Source organism: Equus quagga, chromosome 9, assembly GCF_021613505.1.
Source record: "Equus quagga isolate Etosha38 chromosome 9, UCLA_HA_Equagga_1.0, whole genome shotgun sequence".
In the NCBI taxonomy this organism is placed as follows: domain Eukaryota; kingdom Metazoa; phylum Chordata; class Mammalia; order Perissodactyla; family Equidae; genus Equus; species Equus quagga.
In genome coordinates this window covers 107174049-107193815 of record NC_060275.1, presented here as the reverse complement: position 1 = coordinate 107193815, position 19767 = coordinate 107174049, and the positions used below count along the sequence as shown (strand labels likewise).

The 19767-nt window shown below is 43.2% G+C and overlaps 1 protein-coding gene across 1 annotated transcript in view; it reads right to left on the bottom strand.

Annotated features, from left to right (window-relative positions):
* Positions 1–19767, bottom strand: part of MYO10 (myosin X) — a 209897-nt gene that overhangs the window by 153465 nt on the left and 36665 nt on the right. The window contains exon 2 of the mRNA XM_046671550.1: positions 10559–10657. Coding sequence (XP_046527506.1) covers positions 10559–10657 — 99 coding nt within the window. The remainder of the gene's footprint in view (positions 1–10558; positions 10658–19767) is intronic.

Sequence of the window (19767 nt, the reverse complement as noted above, 5' to 3'; positions counted from 1 at the left end):
TGTCATGACAAGAAAGATGACAAGGACACAATCCCTGGGGCCCACAGAGAGAAAAGAAATGAACACAGCAAAACAGCCAGGATGGGAAGTAACAGGGCCCAAGAAGTTCAATGGTCAACACCGGTTGATGGGTCAACCCCCACCACCTGTCTCACCCCGCCCTACCTCACATCCTCCTTACGTGGTACCGTGATCAAGTGGAAAGATGGTCAACCCTGCATCTAAAGCCCAGCTCCATCACTCATCACTGACCACATGGGGACTCTTGGACATGTTATTTCACCAAAGCTCAATTTCCATATCATTAAAATATGGTAATCATGCCTTCCTCAAAGGGTAGTTATGAAGATTAAATAGGACAAACAGATGGAATGCACCAGCATCTGGGAGAGAGATGTCACCTGGCAAATATCATCCTCTTCCCTTGACCCATTCTAAATACCAACCCTGATGAGGGGAACTTGGCTTAGAAATGGGTGCTCCCTTTTCCCACAGCTCACCAGGGAGGTGATTATGGGAAAAGTGTGATTCCCCAATCACACCACAATGGCATCCTGGGTTGGAACTCTGAACACAGGTTTAAAGTTGCAATCAGACAATAGAGGGCATTTGCATCATCCCAATTCTTGCATTGAGGGTACCCACATAGATCTTTCTAGATGGACTGGACTCCCCAAATATATTGCTGAGTCTTTGGGAAAACTGGTTCCAAATAACAGGCCTATAAAATGAATTTTTGAAATGGAATGCAACTCAATCACAAACCAACAACTGCCTGAATTTGTTTTAACAAATTGCCTCTGCTTTTCCTACTGAAATTACATCCAGCATTAAATGGTGCCATGTCTGAATCCCATAGATAATTTCTGAATTGTTTTTGTTTCCAAACAAGGTCTTCACATTACATTTTTCACACATGATACTCATAATAAAGGTATGGTATTTAAGCCTTCAAAATTTAAAAAAAAATTGGAGTTTGATTTAATCTGAGCTTAGCATCCGGCATTAGTTAGCTGACTCATGTCAGCTGACTATTTCAAGACTGCACGCTAGTATCCTGCTTACCTTTGAATATGAGCAATTTAATTTGCTAAGCTAGCCACAACATTGAAAGTACCAATGAGGTCAATGGCACAAAACACCAGCCCTTCTCTTCGTGCATGGACACCAGCACTGCAGGACCAAGATTCTTGCTGGTTGCAGAAGCGTGTGGATATGCCACAGGCTTACACAGGTACAAGAGGGCCGAGCTACCCAGAAGCAGAGCCTGGAATCCAGAGGCAACTGAAGATAGACGGGAGGCACAGGCATGTCAGAGGTAGACTTGAGTCCAAACAGACCAAGCCTACGGGTTGGGAAGAAGAGGCTCATTCAACGGAGCCAGGGAGGAAAGAAGAAGCCAAAATCAAGAGAGATCCACAAAGGAGAAAGTCAACAAGTTGGCTCAAAAGAGGACAGGAAGCCAAAGAAGGTCCTGATCCTGGGCAAAGGCCATGTGCTCTCTCCTGCAAAAGCATTTAATGTGTGTGCGCGCAGCTACAGCCTCGCTGGGGCCAGTAAATACTGCTAATAGTGATCCACCCACCCACCCAGTGGGCAGGCCAGGCAGGGAGGGGCCCAGCTGTTCAGTCCAAGGAAGCAGAAGATGTGTTCTGAAAGAAAGGGTCAGAAATAAACTGGATTCCTAATCCACTTAAAGGAGCAGGGAGACAGGCCCCAGAGACCCGGGGCAGGGGTCTCTGAAGGTCTTACCAATGGATTTTTCACAGGTACAGGGAATATGGCGGGTAAGACAGAAATGCACCAAACTCAACATCCACCCACTCCCCCTGGAAAGACGAAAATGCAATTTATGTTTTTGGAGTTTAATAATTCCTTTGAAAAAGCCTCTCTCTAATTATCTTCACTGCTCTTTATTTTACTCTGGTCTACAGTATAAGGATGGTTTATACACTGCCAGGATAAAAATAACATAGTGACACTCCCATCATGACTCTAGTCACATGAGGCTTTTTCTTCTGTCACCTGAGGTCCTTTAAGACTTGTCTTGATTTTTATATTAAAATGTTATAAGTCTCAGCAGAGCACCCAGCCTTCTAATGACTTGTGTGGCTTCGTGCTGATTACGAATGGAGCTTCAATCAGCCTCTCAGAATCTGATTGCCTCCACAGGTCAGACTCGGCTCCTGGGTGCTAAGGACACAGGAATGACAGTTCTCAGAGAGCTTGGGGAGGACAGACAGAAAAAAAACCACACGTGACAATGTCCAGGTGGTGGCCCTTCTGGATGGAGAGGTCAAGAAGGCCTCTCTCGGAAGGTCTTCATCAGGGCGTCCATCCCTGAATGAAGGCAGAGAGAGTCAGGCACATCTCTGTAGGAACCAGGTTCCCCCAAAAAGGGAAAAGACAAGCAAGCGCTGAGCCTGCTGGAGCGACAATCTCTTCCCAGGTTACAACATGTGTTCCACTCAGAGCCATGCAGATTTGCAGATACACACATGTATTCCTGATAAAGAAGCAGGCGTTTTTTTCTATAGTCCCAGAGTGGAAATTAATGGAAACCTTGGACTTCCCATCTTTGAGCCACAAGACGCCAAACCAAATTCTTGGAAGAGATCTAGAGAGTCAGAATCACATGGCTTTCAGAGCATAAAAATATTTTTCACTCAAAATCAAGTAAGTTGGACAAACTGCATTTTACTTGGTTTTCAACGCAAGACAGAAAGCCCCAGGGGTGTTCAGTCCCCAGAGTATAGACTTTTGATTCTAAGAAATGCCACAGGCTGGTGTTTAATATCCATCTCAGAGACGGGTATTTCCAGGATGAAACAGTGAAATGTGGGAAAAGTGCAGAGAATTCAAGAGTTTCCCAGCTCAAGGCTGTCTCTTAATACAGCTGCACTATTTTGATTGAAGTAACTTCCAAAAATAACAGATGGATCGATATTGAAGTTTCAACAAAAAAAAAGCCAAATACATCCGATTTTGTAAAATTATCTGCCACCTGTCACCAGCATTTCTCTCTCTCTTCTTCCTTTTTGGATGGCTGCGCAGCGGCCCTCCACTTGGGAGGGGCCCTTCACCCACCCGCAGGGCAGCACCATCCACCCCCAAGTGCACATCACACAGCCAGTGCCAAGTGCTCAGTGGTGATGAGCAGACCTGTCACCATCGGATTCTCCATCCTAGGAATCTGGAGCCAGGTCTAAAGCAATTCTTTCTTGATGTTGTCTATTCCTTAAGGAAGGGTACAAACCAGAATCTCTAACGTGCTTTTGTTTCTAAAAGCAGCACAAGAAAAGATATCCAAGAGGAAAGCAGTTTAAAAATAAATTGCATAGGAGTTAGTTCTTAATGGTTACAGAGTTTCGGTTTGGGGCGATGAAGAAGTTTTGGAGATAGTGGTGATGGTTGCACACATTACTAATATACATTTAAAAATAGTTAAAATGGTCAATTTTATGTAATTTATTTTTACCACAACACACACACACACATACACAACAAAAACAGAGGAAAACCCAAGCTCCAGTTCAAAAAAATAAATGTATTCATCTATTCATTTTTCTTTCTACTCAAATTTGGACCTTTGCAGCAGAGCAAATCATAGCAAATCTTTTAGACACCCATCAGAAAAACTGAAAACTCCAAAAGAAACACAAATGTCACAGCTGTTAACAAACACACTTATACAACAACAGAATTCAAGATGGCAGTGGAACTCCAGAAGCCAGGGCTGTGTATTGTCTGAGGGATATGCTTTGCCTCCCAACTCGATTGCAAAATACCACTTTATTAAACTTTACTGTACACCATCAGACAAATTCTATCTTTAAGTCATAAATATATCGATGAGCTAAAACACAAAATTAAAACAGAGGGCCATTAACATGATAATACGCTGAACCACATGAAATTGCTGATATTCAACTCTCTTATCCTACAGAGACGGCAATTTCACGTCGTTCAACCGGACCAGCAGGTTAATTTGGTTGGAAGCAGCAACTGCAATACAAGGGACACCTGAGATCTGAGAGGCGACAGGGGGCCAAAATACAAATCTTGAGTTTTTTCCCTTTTCAGAAAAAATGAGTAAGATTTCCCCAAAATATGTGCATTAATATAAAAATGTTTTCCTTCGCACACAAAAAAGGAGATAGATAAGGTTGAGGGGCCAGGCTGGTGGCACAGCCATGAAGTTCGCACATTCTGCTTCGGTGGCCTGGGGTTCACCAGTTCAGATCCCGGGTGCAGACCTACACATCGCTTGTCAAGCTATGCTGTGTCAGGCGTCCCATATATAAAGTAGAGGAAGATGGGCATGGATGTTAGCTCAGGGCCAGTCTTCCTCAGCAAAAAAAAGAGGAGGATTGGCAGTAGATCTTAGCTCAGGACTAATCTTCCTCAAAAAAAAAAAAAGGAGATAGATAAGAGGATAGAATATACTTATTTTAAACAACATAAAAGCAAGGGAATTATGTCCAGGCCAGTCGACTAGAAAGAATTGGTCCTGTTGTCCCAGAGTTTGGCCTTTAAAGTTACGTATCCTAATGACACTGCTTCTGCATCATTAGTATTGTTCTCCAAACTCCTTTCTTCCATCTTCCTAAGTTTAGGTGTCTCCCTGCTGGTCTCCCCCTACCCCCACCATTCACAGCCTGAAGACTCTTTCCTGGGCTGTGGGGGCCCTGGGGACCGCAGGTGGTCCCCTCCTGCTGGCCGCCCCAACTTAGGGCCCTTGCCAGCTGCTGCTCACTTCCCCTCTGCTGGTATAGAAGGAGTTGGCGGAGGAGACCTGTTTACCCAGGCAGCTGCCTCGGCCAACAGCTGGCTTCGCGTTGAAGCCTGGAATGCAGCTTCCGTGGCTGCTGAAAAGCAGGGGCATTCCTGGGCTCTCAGGGGTCAGCATATGCAGTTGAGATTTTCAACTTGGTTAAAATATCTAGGAGCCACCACTGCCCTTCAGCACTCAGATCCAACTTGTTCTCACCTAAAGCTGAAATCACTGAGTTCCAGTTGTCCAATCCCTGATAATTTGTGGGGTCAGGGTGTTATTTGGAACTCTGAAATGGGAAACGTGCTGGGCTGTCCCACTGTCAATTTTCTAGCATTCAATAGGCTCGGGAGAAATTTCTCCAGGACACAGGAGTAGACACATATGGTGTACGGAGAGGGAGGGCATGGAGAGGTCAAAAGGCTGCCCACATCCACATGACATTCAAGGCACACAAAAAAGCACCAATGGGGGTCAAGCGGAGGGGGAAAAAAGCAAAAGAAAAGCAGCTGGACAGGGCAGAAAGTGTGTGAAAATGACAAAAACATGCAATGAGAAATCACCGCACTAACCCATGAACAAGTTTCACAAAATTGGGCCCATAGTATTAATTCCAACAAGTCAAAACGAGAAAGTGAGACTGAAAAGGTTAGAGATGGCTTTCAACGGGAGATGTGATTATAAATCATTAGGACTGTGCTTCCCGGGTGGCCTGAGGAAGTCTGCCTGTCTAGGGGCGCAGCGATCACTTGAAAGTACCAGGCAATCTAATGGCCTTTTTGTAGATTAATAATATGAGGAGAAAAACTTTTAAAACCAAGTCTAATTACACTTGTTGCAAATAAAAAAAGGAGAGAATGAGAAGGGCAGTACTTGTAGACTGGGGTGATAAAATGCCCCACTGGTAAAGTATTTTGGAGGACCCGCATAGAGAGACAACAAAAACAGAAACCCAGCAGAATCATGGCAGAGAGTAATTGTCTTGAGTCTTGATCAGGTCGACCCGCTAAGTTAAATAACTATCTTCTAAAATACAATTAGGTAAATTGCTGTCACTCGGAGCTACTTCAGAGCAATCATCAAATGAGGCTCTTTTCAGAAAAGATAATGGTTTTCTCTCAAAGTGAAAAATCTAATTTAGATCAGATAACTCAATTCTATAATGTCCCTAAAGGGGGCCAATAGGGATGGCCCGAGCACCTCATGAATATTCTAGAAAAGACAAATGCTCCAGGCTGTCTTCCATGTTTCATTTTCAAAAGAGTTGGCGTTTTAGACAGATCTAAAATATGCAAACCCTGCAAAACCATGGTGCTTTTAAAAATCTGCTCTTCTAAAACTCTCTCCAAAGCTTGTTGTCCAAGGAGACAAGTAATTTCTAACTTTCAGGGCACGTGCTGACCTGCCCCATGTGCCGCGTTCTCCAGAGGCCACAACTATGCATATTTTTCAACAAAGTGTGTTAGCACATCACTTGCACATTTTTTTCTCCATCTGCAAATACTTCACGGCGAGTATAACATAAGTTATGAGTCAAATGGGAACATTTTGGTCCTCTGTATTCCTAGAAACAACCTACAGTAGTTTAAATTTTAGTGTGGAATGGAATTTTAAAATAACTTTAAAACTATCTCCCTGGCAAAGAAAGAACAGCTGAGTGAATGCGAGCAATTCTGAGACGGCAGGAAACAAGAAAACGTGCCCTTCAGTGCTCTCACAAAAAAACAATACCCTATTATCTCCTGCCTCGCCAGTGTCCCGGAGGTTCCATTTTAGGATTTCAGTTACACACTGCTCTGCTTGGTTTCTAACACTAAACAGGATTTTTTAAAACTGCTTTTTAATCCACTTGAGGACTATTATGCTACAGTCAGCACAACCCCTGGCCACACTCCAGGTGAAATTGTTGCTGGAAGGGAGGGCAGAGAGAGAGGACAAGGTGAAAGAAAGGAAAAGCTTCAGTGAAAGACCAAAGAAAAATGTTCTAGTTTTATCTAAAGCCCTGCACCTTATCTTATCTTTGCTTCCTCTAAAACAGTAGTACTGGTGGTTTACCAGGGGGGTTGCAAGTACTTCCTGCCCTTGGTTGGAGGTAACCATGACCCTAAGCAGTTTCCAGGGCCGCATCTAAATCCTCACTCAAAGGTGGTTCAGGAACCCGCAGCATCAGCAGCACCCTGGAGCTTGTGAGAAATGCAGACTCTCAGGCCCCACCCCAGACCTGCCAATCAGAATCTGCATCTGAACAAGACCCCACCCCCAGGTGATTAACATCCAGTCAAGTTTCAGATGCACGCACTGCTGGAAACCAAAAGGTAATTTAACTAACAGTTTTGTAAGCTGTTTGTTTTTCTGAGAGCTCACATTTTGGTAACATAAAAATTTCACCTGAATTGCTTTTAAATATATAGAAAAAGACCCATTTGACAGCTTTTACCAGTTAACATTTGACCTCCAACACTGATATCCCTTTTTTTTTTTATTGTGGTAAAATATACATACTAACATAAAATTTACCATTTTAACCATTTTTAACTGTGTGGTGAAGTGGCATTAAGTACATTCACATTGTTGTGCTACCATCACCACCATCCATCGTCAGAACTTTTTCATCTTCCAAAACTGAAACTCTGTCCCCATTAAGTAATAACTCTCCGATCTCCCCTTCCCCCAGAAATATATCAAGATCTTAACACCCTTTAATAACACATTAAGTTGGGTTGAAATTAGCCAATTCCTTGCAAAGTAACATAGACAGGCTTGGCCAGAACAAGGCCATGCTCTGCATCTTTGACCCTGATTCCTTCAAGAATGTATTCCTGCCCAGTTAAAAAGCAGGTATTCCGGTCCTGGGTGCCAGGACCAGTTAATGAACTTCTCCTAATCCTCAGTGACCACGCCCACACGTCTCGCAGTGAACTTCTGATGTAGGGAGAGGAAGAAGCAGGTCAGGAGAGAAAGAAACTAGAGTCTCTGGGCCACTGCCAGTTCTTGATCCACGTCTGAAACCACTTCTTGCAATCTCGTCTCCCTTTTCCCATATTTGAAACCCTGCAATTCCTACATGAATTGCCAAGCTAATTATACTTGTTATACTTGGGAATGATAGAGCAGACAATATAAGACCAAGGATTTGATGACTGATTGAAGACGAGAAGTCAAAGTTGAGAGCTGTGTTCATGTTTAAGTACATACTTTTCTGGTTCAGTTCTTTCTTAACCCACAATCCATAAATACTGTCAGGAGCAAACAGAAGTACTGACCTGACCATCCCATTCCACTCCCACATCACTGGGAGCTGCCAATGGACTGGGGCCTGCAATGGCTTCCCAGCACAGATTGCTGACCTCATGTCACAGGAGTGGCGCTAAAAGGCTGCTGGAGCTGTGTTGGCCTCTGCCAAGCAAAGCATAGTTAGACAGGAATAGAAGGCATCTCAGAACCTCAAGGACACTATGTTAAGTGAAATAAGCCAGTCATAAAAAACGACAAGCACTGTATGATTCCACTCATATGAAGTACCTAAAGTAGTCAAAAATCATAGAGACAGAAGGTAGAAAGGTGGTTAGCAAGGGCGGGGAGAGGGGAGATGAGGAGGCAGTGTTTGGTGGGTACAGAGTTCAGTATTGTGAAACGAAAAAATTCTAGAAATCTGCTGCACAATGTGAACACACTTAGCACTGCTGAACTGTACACTTAAAAATGGTTAAAATGGTAAATTAAATGTTACATGTTTTTGCCACAATGACAAAAAAAAGCATTAAAAATAAAAACGAGGGGGGCTGGCCCCGTGGCCGAGTGGTTAAGTTCGCGCGCTCCGCTGCAGGCGGCCCAGTGTTTCGTTGGTTCGAATCCTGGGCGCGGACATGGCACTGCTCATCAAACCACGCTGAGGCAGCGTCCCACATGCCACAACTAGAAGGACCCACAATGAGGAATATATACAACTATGTACTGGGGGACTTGGGGAGAAAAAGGAAAAAATAAAATCTTTAAAAAAAATAAAAAAATTAAAAAAATTAAAAAAAATAAAAAAGAAAGTATCTGTGGGATTATAAAATAAGTCAACAAAAAAAGAAAGAATTCCACTAAAAATCTATTTCATAAGACTTTCAGGAACAGAGTTACATCGAGTCAGGTACACTGTGTAAATGCTGTTTTCCTTTTTTATTTCATTTTGAGAAGTATGTACAGGGCATGAAAGGAAATGAATTCACATCTGCAGAAAGTGAGAAGGGAAGACGAGCACAGCAATGGTGAGACAGAAAAACACTGACCAACTTTGCATACAGGAACCTGGACATTTGGGCAGTGGCTGACCCTAAAGTTCAGCAAAAGCCACTGAGTCAGTCCTTAGTTCATAAACCATCCTACAATACCTGCGAACCTGACAGAAAGAAACCAGACTGGCATTGTGTAGCATCCACACTGGTGATGACTGTTAGACTGTCATCTCTTTGGCCCCTCCCTTCCAACACTGCCCCTCAAATCTACATCTACCAACACAGCTACATCTTCACCACCAGATAAATACTCAAGAGCCATTCAAGACTCTCAGATGAAAAAGAACTGAAGAATCGCAAAACAGCCCAGTAACACCACCACTTATTAATCCAAGAAATGAGAAAGCTACCACCAAGGGGACCATCTCTGCTAAGAGGTCTTGATCACCAAGCAGCCCGTCTGCTTCAAACTGCACAACACTGATCTTGAAGCTTTTTTTTTTTGAGGAAGACTAGCCCTGAGCCAACATCTACCGCCAATCCTTTTTCTTTTTTTTTTTTTGCTGAGGAAGACTGGCCCTGAGCTAAGATCCATGCCCATCTTCCTCTACTTTCTAAGTGGGACGCCTGCCCCAGCATGGCTTGACAAGCAGTGTATAGGTCCACACCCAGGATCGAAACCGGCGAACCCTGAGCCACCAAAGCAGAACATCCGAACTTAACAGCTGCGCCACCGGGCCAGCCCCACCTTGAAGCTTTTGCTCTCAACACAACTCTCAAACAAAATTCAGAAATGATGACTTCTAAATACCGGCATAGGACGTCCTTTTATTTCTTTATGTCTTAAAATTTTGATCTGCGCCTCTGAGGGCGGGATCCATGATAACATTAAAATCAGTTTCATTAATAAAATGGAGAAGCCGGGCACCTTTCACAATCGTCCAAATATAATCAACAAGCCAGTTTCTGGGTTCACAGTTGTGTTTTCAGTGATCTGGCTTTTCATTCATTTCCACTAAGGACCGGCAACCAGGAGAGCTGGAATTCCCACAAACGGCATGAACTTCTCCAGCTGCTTAACCAGGTGGATGAGGAAGCTCGGGTTAGCTGGCTTAGTCAATCTCATCCTTACAGGGATCAGACACGGCTACACCACAGTCACACTGGCAGGACAGTATTTCCAACCATCTATGAAAGTTTAAGAATTTTAAGGGAAAGTGGTCATGAAACCAACCAGCAAGTATCAATAGATTTGAACTTGTTCTCAAATTGCTTACTCTTCTGATTCTTGGACAAGATCCCCAAGGAGGAAACCAGCCAACCGTCATGCTCTTCTGTCCTGTACTGGTGGGAACACTGTTTCATTTGGGAGAATTTCACTGCATCCCCCATACACACAAGGTGTACATTATACATTCCTTTTAGGATTTTGTCTTATCACTTAGAAAAAAACATTGAAGGCATAGGAGGGGGCAGGGAGAGCGAACACACATGCCCTTATGGAAGGCCACCTAAGGAAGGAGAACACAGACGTCACAGAGCTGCAGGGACCCGTGCTCACCTGGCCATAGTCTGTCCGGAAGACGACGACGCCCTCTGCACAGGAATCTACAGTACTTGGAAAATGCTGGCCGTTTTCTCTCAGCCAGACCCGTGTTCCCTGTAAACAAAACAAACAGGATTTAACGATGCGTTTGGATGCATTTTGTGGCAAAACACTACCCTCAAAATTACTATGACTAGTACATTCCTCAAGAAAAACTTCTGAAAAGCAAGTCTTTCTCAAAGAAGTAATGAATCTTCAGAAAGTATCATCCACAGCCTTTACCATATACAAGTGTGACAGAGAGAGTTCCACCGGACAGAGGAAACAGAGACTAAGAAAATAGTAGCCCCTGAGTTATCAAAATGCAATTCGTTTATATGGATTATCCCATGTCACTCATAAACACCCTTTGAGACAAGCACTATTACCACCCCATTTTACAGATGGAGAGTGGAGGCCTGGAGGTAAAGAAACTTGCTCAGCATCACTCGCCTGTAGACAGATGGGGTCCAGAAACCCCAAGTTTAACCAGGTCACTGCCCTGCTTCACCCCAATTTGAGAACTCTTCAGGACCTGTGGGCTCTCATCTTCCCGGGTCCAGGCCCCAGTCACCTGCCCATTTGGAGGGCACTGGAACACTCCACTGACTTCCTCCTTGTACCAAATCCACGTGTTAACGGGACTCTCCAAGAGAGGGACTAAAGTTTTAGTAAATATCAAAACCCAATCCACCAGTATGAATTTTGCTAGGATTCCACCAGATACCTAATGCACTATGTTGGGATCGTAGCCCAAAAAATGCAACTTCCAGAGCCTATTGTTTTAACCTGGGGCATACATTTTTAGCATTGATTTCATTTTTTATTTCGCCATTGGACGAATGAAACAAGCACAATATTTAGCTTTGTTATGCTGAGTTTCCTCTTCCTTTGGTTTCACAACATAAAAACCATTTGTTGGGGCCCAACCAGTGGCATAGTGGTTGGGTTCGCATGCTCCACTTGGCGGCATGGGGTTTGCAGGTTCGGCCACAGACATACACACTGCTCATCAAGCCATGCTATGGTGGCACCCATATACAAAGTAAAGGAAGACTGGCACAGATGTTAGCCCAGGGACGATCTTCCTCAAGCAAAAAGAGGAAGATTGGCAATAGATGTTAGCTCAGGGCCGATCTTGCTCATACATGAAAAAAAGTTTGTTTCCAAGGACACAGGAGAAAAATTTGAAGAAAGTTATTGGGTGTGTTCACCGGTCATTCAGATTATAAAGAATTATCTTTATGATGTATGACATAAAACTCATGTGATGGAATGTAACATGGAGCTTTAGTATCTCAAGTTAGCTCTACTCTGCTCAACAATTTCATTGATCTCAACAAAAATGATACTAACCAAGCACATCCTCATGACACAGCGTATTTAATGTGGAAACATACCAAAGTTATCCCTTGAAACAGCACTGAAAACGGAAAACTTTTTCAAGAAATTTCAGCCTCATTTCATTGGTTTGTTTAATTTCTGTTTTAATTTGAAATGTTAAGTGAAAAATTTTAAATATATTGGTTATGGTATGTTCAACTTCTAGATTAAGGGACTACTACTGCTCTCTTTTGTTTTGTTTTGTTTTTAAGATTTTATTTTTCCTTTTTCTCCCAAAGCCCCCCAGTACATAGTTGTGGTCCTTCTAGGTCCTTCTAGTCGTGGCATGTGGGATGCCACCTCAGCATGGCTTGATGAGTGGTGCCATGTCCAGGCCCAGGATTCGAACTGGTGAAACCCTGGTCCACCGAAGCAGAGCGTGCGAACTTAACCACTTGGGCCATGGGGCCGGCCCCTACTACTGCTCTCTTAACACAGAGAGCTGGCAGGAAATAAATAATATATAGAAGTAAACTCATCACTTTATGCCTTAGAGTGTTTATCAACGGCAAAAATAGTAGCTTCCAGTGATGGAATGTCCATGATGCATCATGGTTGTGTGCTGAGAGCCTCAATGACATTATAGCTAATACCAACCCTCGGTAAGACAGGAATCTCTTCTACCCCCCATCCCAACCCCAGGAGGAAACTGAAGCTCAGAGCATTAATCCTTGCTTAATGTCACACAGCTGGCGATGGAGCCGGGTCTCAAATCTCTCCAATTCCCAATTCCACGCTCTTTCCACATGTCACACTGACTCTGTCTCCTTAAAATAATTCATAAATAAATCAAATGCAATAGATCAGTCAACAATTGAAATATAACAACACAGAGGTCACTTTAAGTGGCCACTTATCACACACAACTATTTGCTCTCTCTCGCCCTTTTTTTTTTTAGCTTTTTCTTCCCCAAATCCCCCAAGTACATAGTTGTACATTTTAGTTGTGGGTCGCTCTAGTTGTGGCATGTGGGACGCCGCCTCAACGTGGCCTGACGAATGGTGCCATGTCCGCGCCCAGGATCTGAATCAGAGAAACCCTGGGCCACCGAAGCAGAGGGCGCAAACTCAACCACTCGGCCACGGGGCCGGGCCCATCTCTTGCCCTTCTAGAAGGGAAAATTTAAGAAGATGAAGAATTCAACTTAAAATTACTCCCTTGGCACCAATGATGATCCTGTTTAAAATACACTAGTGAGGACCTAAAACATTTGCTGCCACCACTGTTCCTTGGGATCCCCACTAAGTCAACCTTGAGTTCAACAAAAGCATTGGGGCCAGCTAGCTAGATGCTGGGGGGAGGGGAGAGGAGGGCACATGCCCACCAGGTTCTACAAGCATTTCCGAGAATATCAAGGTGGCTGGAGCCCAAGGTTGAAATGGCGCCGGCCCCTGTTCCTCCATGAGCGGCACACATATACCCCCTTGCGAGTTCTGTGACTCTCCTAGCATTCCTTATTACAATCCTACATAAGGTCCTACCCAAGGCATGCCCTTTCTCCTTATCGTGGGGATTTTAAATTGTTAACCCCATACTTCTTCAATCATCCCTCCAAAGATGGGCTGAAATCCTCCAAGAACAAGGTGGAAAACAGCATCAAAAATGAGGACGAAGTGTTTCTCTATAAAAACAGCCTGCCTTACTTGAAGAACACACTACACCAACAGAGGGGACTCCCCATTTCCACATAAGTGGGTCACGTGCCTCTGATCTGCACTTGGGGCTGAGACATAGGTCACCCCAAGAAAGAATGGCACAACAGTCTGCCAGTCCTGATTTCTTTTTTGGCCAACAACTGCTCCCAAAAAGACCATTTACTTCAGGCATCCTCTAAGATTGCACTCTCAAATATCATTCCGTACCAAAATCACATTATTTGTACATATATTCGCTCTAGAAAAAGACTTTCTCGTGCCTTAACAAAGTGTTTTCATCCTCTTTTAAATTCACACATCGTGGAGACTACAACATTAGAAAACTCTGGAATACCTACATGCATACACACACCCAAAAAAAATTTTCAAAGCCATCTCAGGGGAGAGCTTTTACGCATTAGGTAAAACCATGAAATAATAATCCACAGTGGATCTCCGTCCGCAAATCCTGAGTCCAAAGCATCCTGTCTGCAATGACCATCACCTGTATCATTTTTATCAAAAAGGATTTCACGTACACATTTCCCAATGATTAAAACTGTCTATTTATGAAGAATCAAATTAAGATTTTATCATGAAACATTCCTGAATTAATATAAATTGTCCCCAGGGTTAATTTAACCTCCTGATGCCCAGAAGCTACACAGCATGCTGTTTCTTTTACTTGACTTTCGCTGTGGTTCTTTTTACCTTCTCACTTGAAAGCACTGGAAAGCTCTTTGTTGACACAGTCCTACATGATCAAATACACAGTTCAACTCCCTTAGTCCAAAGGTCTTTTTCAACAGGTGTGAAGAGCTGTTGATAAGCCCAGATTGCAAATCTAGAGGCCACCAGCCAGTTCTCCTAGACATATAGCAGCTGTCTTCCACAAGGAGGAAGGGAAATGCATTCAAAATATTCCCTTTGTACTTTGAAAAGGTTTAAACTGACAATTTTCATAGAATCAGAATTGCAAAATAAAACCGTTGAAAGAATCTATGTAAATTATAACCATTCTTGGTCGGTTCTCTGAGCCCCCAAACTTTCTACTTCCATTCTGTTCAAACAGAACACACATGCCCAGGTCCAGAAAAGGGCCACCCACAGGGATTTGGGAATGAAGTCACAAGCAGACATTTACCAGACCATCCAAGTTTGAGTGGGGAAGAAAAATTTGCCCACCATATGCAAACCATTATACTCTGTCATTGTTAAATAAGGCTGATAATTTAATGTATAATGCAGGCAGATGGAGAAAGCTCATAATTTGAGTAAAAAATGCCTTTAATAGCAGGTGGAACAAGTTTGATCATAACACACACATTTTACGAAAACTTGGGCAAGTTTTCATCTTTATCTCTGAGACAGGTATGCGTTAAATTTAACAGCTAAAAACTTTTCTGCACATAATCACCAGTAACCTTTTTACAATTCAAAGCACTTGCACATAAATTCCCATCTCTTTTGATCTTCAGAGCAATGCTGTAAGATAGGGAGGCAAGTAATACCATTCCTTCTTCAAAAGTGAGGTTCAGAGGGCTTCCATTCTCCGCTGCCAACAAATGATTTCCTGGCTATAATAAAAACGACGGAGTATACCAAGCGTGGGTGAGGATGTGGAGAATCTGATGGGAACCTGAAATGGTTCATCCACTTTGGAAAAGAGTTTGGCAGTTTCTTAAAAACCAAAACATAATCCTACCATACGTCCCAAAAATTCAACTCCTAGATAGCTACTCACTCAAAAGAAATTTTTTTTACAAGTCTTATATGAAAGTATTCATAGCAGCATTATTCATAATAGCCAAATACTAGAAACCATTCAAATGTCCATCAACTGGCATAGGACAAACAAAATGTGATAAATCCATACAATGGAACCCTTCAGTAGCAAAAAACCAAATCCCTGACCGACTTACCAATAAGGACGAATCTCAAAAGCATTATGCTATGGAAAAGAAGCCGCACAAAAGAGTCCATATTGCAGGGTTCCATTTATATGAAATTTCTGGAAAAGGCAAATCCATAGACACAGAAAGTAGACGAACAGCCGCCCCACACTGGGTGGTGGGGAGACTGACTGTGAATGTGGAAAAGGAACTCTGGAGGCTGATGGAACTATTCTAAAACTGTCACCAACCAGGTGTCCAGATAACTGCTTTTCCAAATTGGTTTTTTTTTCCTTTTGTTATGTTAAGGAGATACAATCACCAACCTGCATAACCCACACCAAGCCTCACCACCAGGGCTACACCAATGAGCTTTGCCTTATTTTCAATGCTAAGATTTCTCCAGGAGGAGCTCAGGCCTTATTGTCATCACCTGCAGTGTACCTGGAAGCATGTTTTCCAAAGGAGCCTGCTCAAGCGAATACCCACCCCTCCCTTTTGACTATCCATTCCCCATCTGAAATAAATGTCCCTGCTTCCCTTTGTTTGGGGACGCCATGACTCTGGAGACGATTCCACATGGTCTCCTATTTGCTGCAAATACACCTTACTTTGTGAGACAACTACTTCTGGTGGAGAGTCTGATTAAACTCCCCAGGAGGGAACCCACTTTGGTTTCGGCAACAAAACAGGAGTGTGCACAACTGCATAAACGTACTGACATTCATTCAACTGTGGGCCTACAATGGGTGCACTTTATTGAATGTAATTATACTTTGGTAATTTCAACTTTAAAAAAAATTAATTTCTCGATTGCACATGAACATTCTTAGACTTCTTGATGCACACGAACATTCTTAACCATACCATAATGAGAAAAACCCAATCAGGTTTCTGTAATTGAGCGATAGAGGTATCAAGAAACATACCAAAAAACCCCCAAAACCCATAATGACTAAGTGTAAGGGCTGTGTTGAAACGCTGAAGATCTGTGTTGAATTCATGAGTCCCTGCTCTCCATTAATGTAGACCAGGGCGGCCAAGAGGCCACACAGGAGACTTGCCCTAGCTAATCTAAAGATAAGGAGCAGTAGGTTGCCTCCTTGTGTCATGGTGCTCAATTATCAGCACCCCTCCCTGGAAGGTCATCCTAAATCCCCAGCCTGTTGCTTGCAGTACCTCCCTGGGCAAGGAATTTCACCTGGCTCCTTCCTGCTACCACGGCAACCGGAAGCAGCCAGTCAAAGCTTAAAATATTTACCTCTGGCCCTTTACTCAAAAAGGTTCCTGATACCTACTTTAAAGAAGATAAAATCACTATCATAGATTTCAACCGACTGCAGCCCTTTTAAAAACTATTCTATTTCTCTTCTGATTTTTAAAAATGATTTTCCTGAACTTCGAAAAACTTAAGTTTAAAAATAAGGTAGGGAAACAACCCTAAAAAGAGATAATGATCATGGACTTTAAATACCATGCTGTGTGGCATGTTCTAATTACAGATTTATGAAAAAGAGAACATTCTTCAGCAAAACACACAACTCGGCCTCAGACCCACAACAGGCCACCACACCTCCTTTTCTCCGGTAACTGCTTACTTGGCCTCCACTAAGTACCATGGTTCAGGATTCTTTAACAACCTACATGACAAAGTCACAATTTGTTCCTGAAATAGCTTTGTTTTTTTTTTTTTTACTTCTTAAAGACAAAGAGGTCAAATAATTTTGTAATGGATAAATTAAAACAGCTATTTAAGTCTGCAGTAAATTCAGTAGCCAAAAGAAAGTTCTCTTTTTGCCTTCAGTGACTCAGTGGAGAAGCAACCTGGCTTAGAAGGGAGCTAGGGTGGAAGGCTGGGGAGTGGGTAGGCGGGGGTCCTTGTTCTTGAGGATACCGAATTCCAGAAACTGGATGTGGCTATTATATATGGTATCAAAGATTTAAATAGAACTTTCTCCTTTTTTTTAAATTGAGATATAATTGACATATATTAGTTTCAGGTGTACAATATAATGACTGGCCATTTGTATACATTGAGAAATGATCACAACAATAAGTCTAGTTAACATCTGTTACCTTTCACGGTTACAAGCTTTTTTTCTCGTGATGAGAACTTTTAAGATCCACTCTCTCAGCAACTTCCAAATATACAACATGATATGATTAACTACAGCCCCCATGCTGTACACTACATGGCCAGGACTTATTTACCTTATAACTGGAAGTTTGTACCTTTGACCCTCTTCACCCAGCTCTCTAACCCCCCCACCGCCACCTCTGGCAACCAAAACAATCTGTTCTCCGCATCTATAAGTTTTTGGTTTTGTTTTTTTAGATTCCATATATAAGTGAGATCTCTCCTGTTTTACTGTCATTTTTTTGGTGTTGATAGTAGGAATGCCTTTTCAACGTAACAGACTTTTTTTTCCTAATCCTCATTACTCAAATCCATCTCAAAGGACACAAGGCTTTTATAACATTCAAAGTTCTAATGCAGGTTTCTCAACCTCAGCACCGCTGACATTTTGGACGAGGTAGTTACTTGTTGGGGATGCGGGGACTGTCCTAGTTGAGAACCTCTGATCTAGAGTAATACAAAGTTCCAGAGCCACAGTCAAATTAAAGGAGTTTTCAAAACCATTCATGGTCGGCAACCTAATTAATTGAAAGCCGACTCTGTTGTCTCAATTCTAGGCGTTTCCACGACCTTCCTAAGTAGGATCAGCCCAGATACAGAATACCTGGGGCAGATCTAATTTCAGGTGACATTAAAACTGGGTGCAAACAGAAGGGAGGGAGTGGCCTCTGCAATGTGATTCAAAACACTCGACAAAGATAAGGAAAAAGGTTGCAGACGGTTTGACAATGGTGCCAGAGGACGCCTCCTCGCTGTCCACTGTGCTGTTGTCTTTTGTTTTAAATGCACTTTGATGCTGATTAACTGACTTTTAATGTTTTTCTGCAGATGACTGGAAATGCACAGACAAACCTGTCTATGACGCTCTTTCACTTCAGGAGTATTACAATGCAAGTGCTTGCAAAACGTGTCAGAAAGTTCGGAAACAGTGCAGACCAGTATGGAGAGAGGAACAGTTACACGTACAAAATGAGTTTGAAAAATGCAGTGCAAACACAAGCAGCGGGGACAAGGGAGGGCTGCTGGCTGGGGACAAACCCAGGAGATTCGGACATGAAAGGGGAAGGTGGAACCTAAGACTTCTCCCCCATGGAGAGGCCCATGCCTTAGGAGGGGACATGGAAACAAAGTGAAGCAGCAAGGGCGGCCGACTGTCCGAGCATCCCCACAGCAATGGGTGGCCTCTGTGTCCCCTCACCACACAGCATGCAAACCGTGTGGGGCCCACACAGGATGAGTGATCTCCTGACTCATTTCCTCGCCTCGTGACTGCAGGGTTTTAGATCTGAGGCTGGCAATCATTTCTGAACAACTGTATCAGATTCCAAGGAGGAATGCTTTAACTTGGCCCACAGCTGTTTAGGCTCTGAACAGAACATGGGCAGTTTTAGGCTGAGACCTCAGAGGATGCAGAACTCAACTAGGTGCCGAGGCCAGAGTGCCACCCGGCGCCAATGGCTTAGAAGGGAAAAGCGATAAAGGGAGAGTCAAGAGAGAGAATGTGAGCACACAGCCTGCAATGCTGGAAATGTGTGGTGTGAGGATCCCAAATTTGTACCATTTTACTGTTAGTTGAGGAACAGCAATGGCATTTGTTTTCTAAATAGGCAACCCCAAGAACTGTCCTATACCCATGAGAGCTGATGCCACCATTAAATTCCAGAGGAAAATGTGTTGCTGGCAGTCTGCTTCAGAACACACAGAAATAATCCCCTCACCCCAAGGCTATGCCCAAAGTGTTGGGTAACTTCCCAGACTGGCCTAGAGAAGTCTTTAAGGGCACTGCCTTTATAAGAAAGGCACTCCAGCTATTTGTAGCTACAATAATTTGTGGCTTTCAGCTATGTCATCATCACCATCATCAACATCATTTCTTGGGCTTGCCTATAAGGATTATTTACAGCACTATTTCCACAGGAAGACGTGTAGCATCCCAAACAACTAGCACATAAAGGTACCTAAAAAACAGTATAACGTAAACTGAGGCCTGTCTGCATTCGTTACTATAAAGTTCACACAATTTGTCCGACGTGTTTGGACAGTTCCAGTCTCTAGTGCACCCACTCAGAGAAGGACCATGGGACATCCACATCTGTTCCTGGTATCCTGCCCAGAAGGTCACACTCTGTCACCACTAC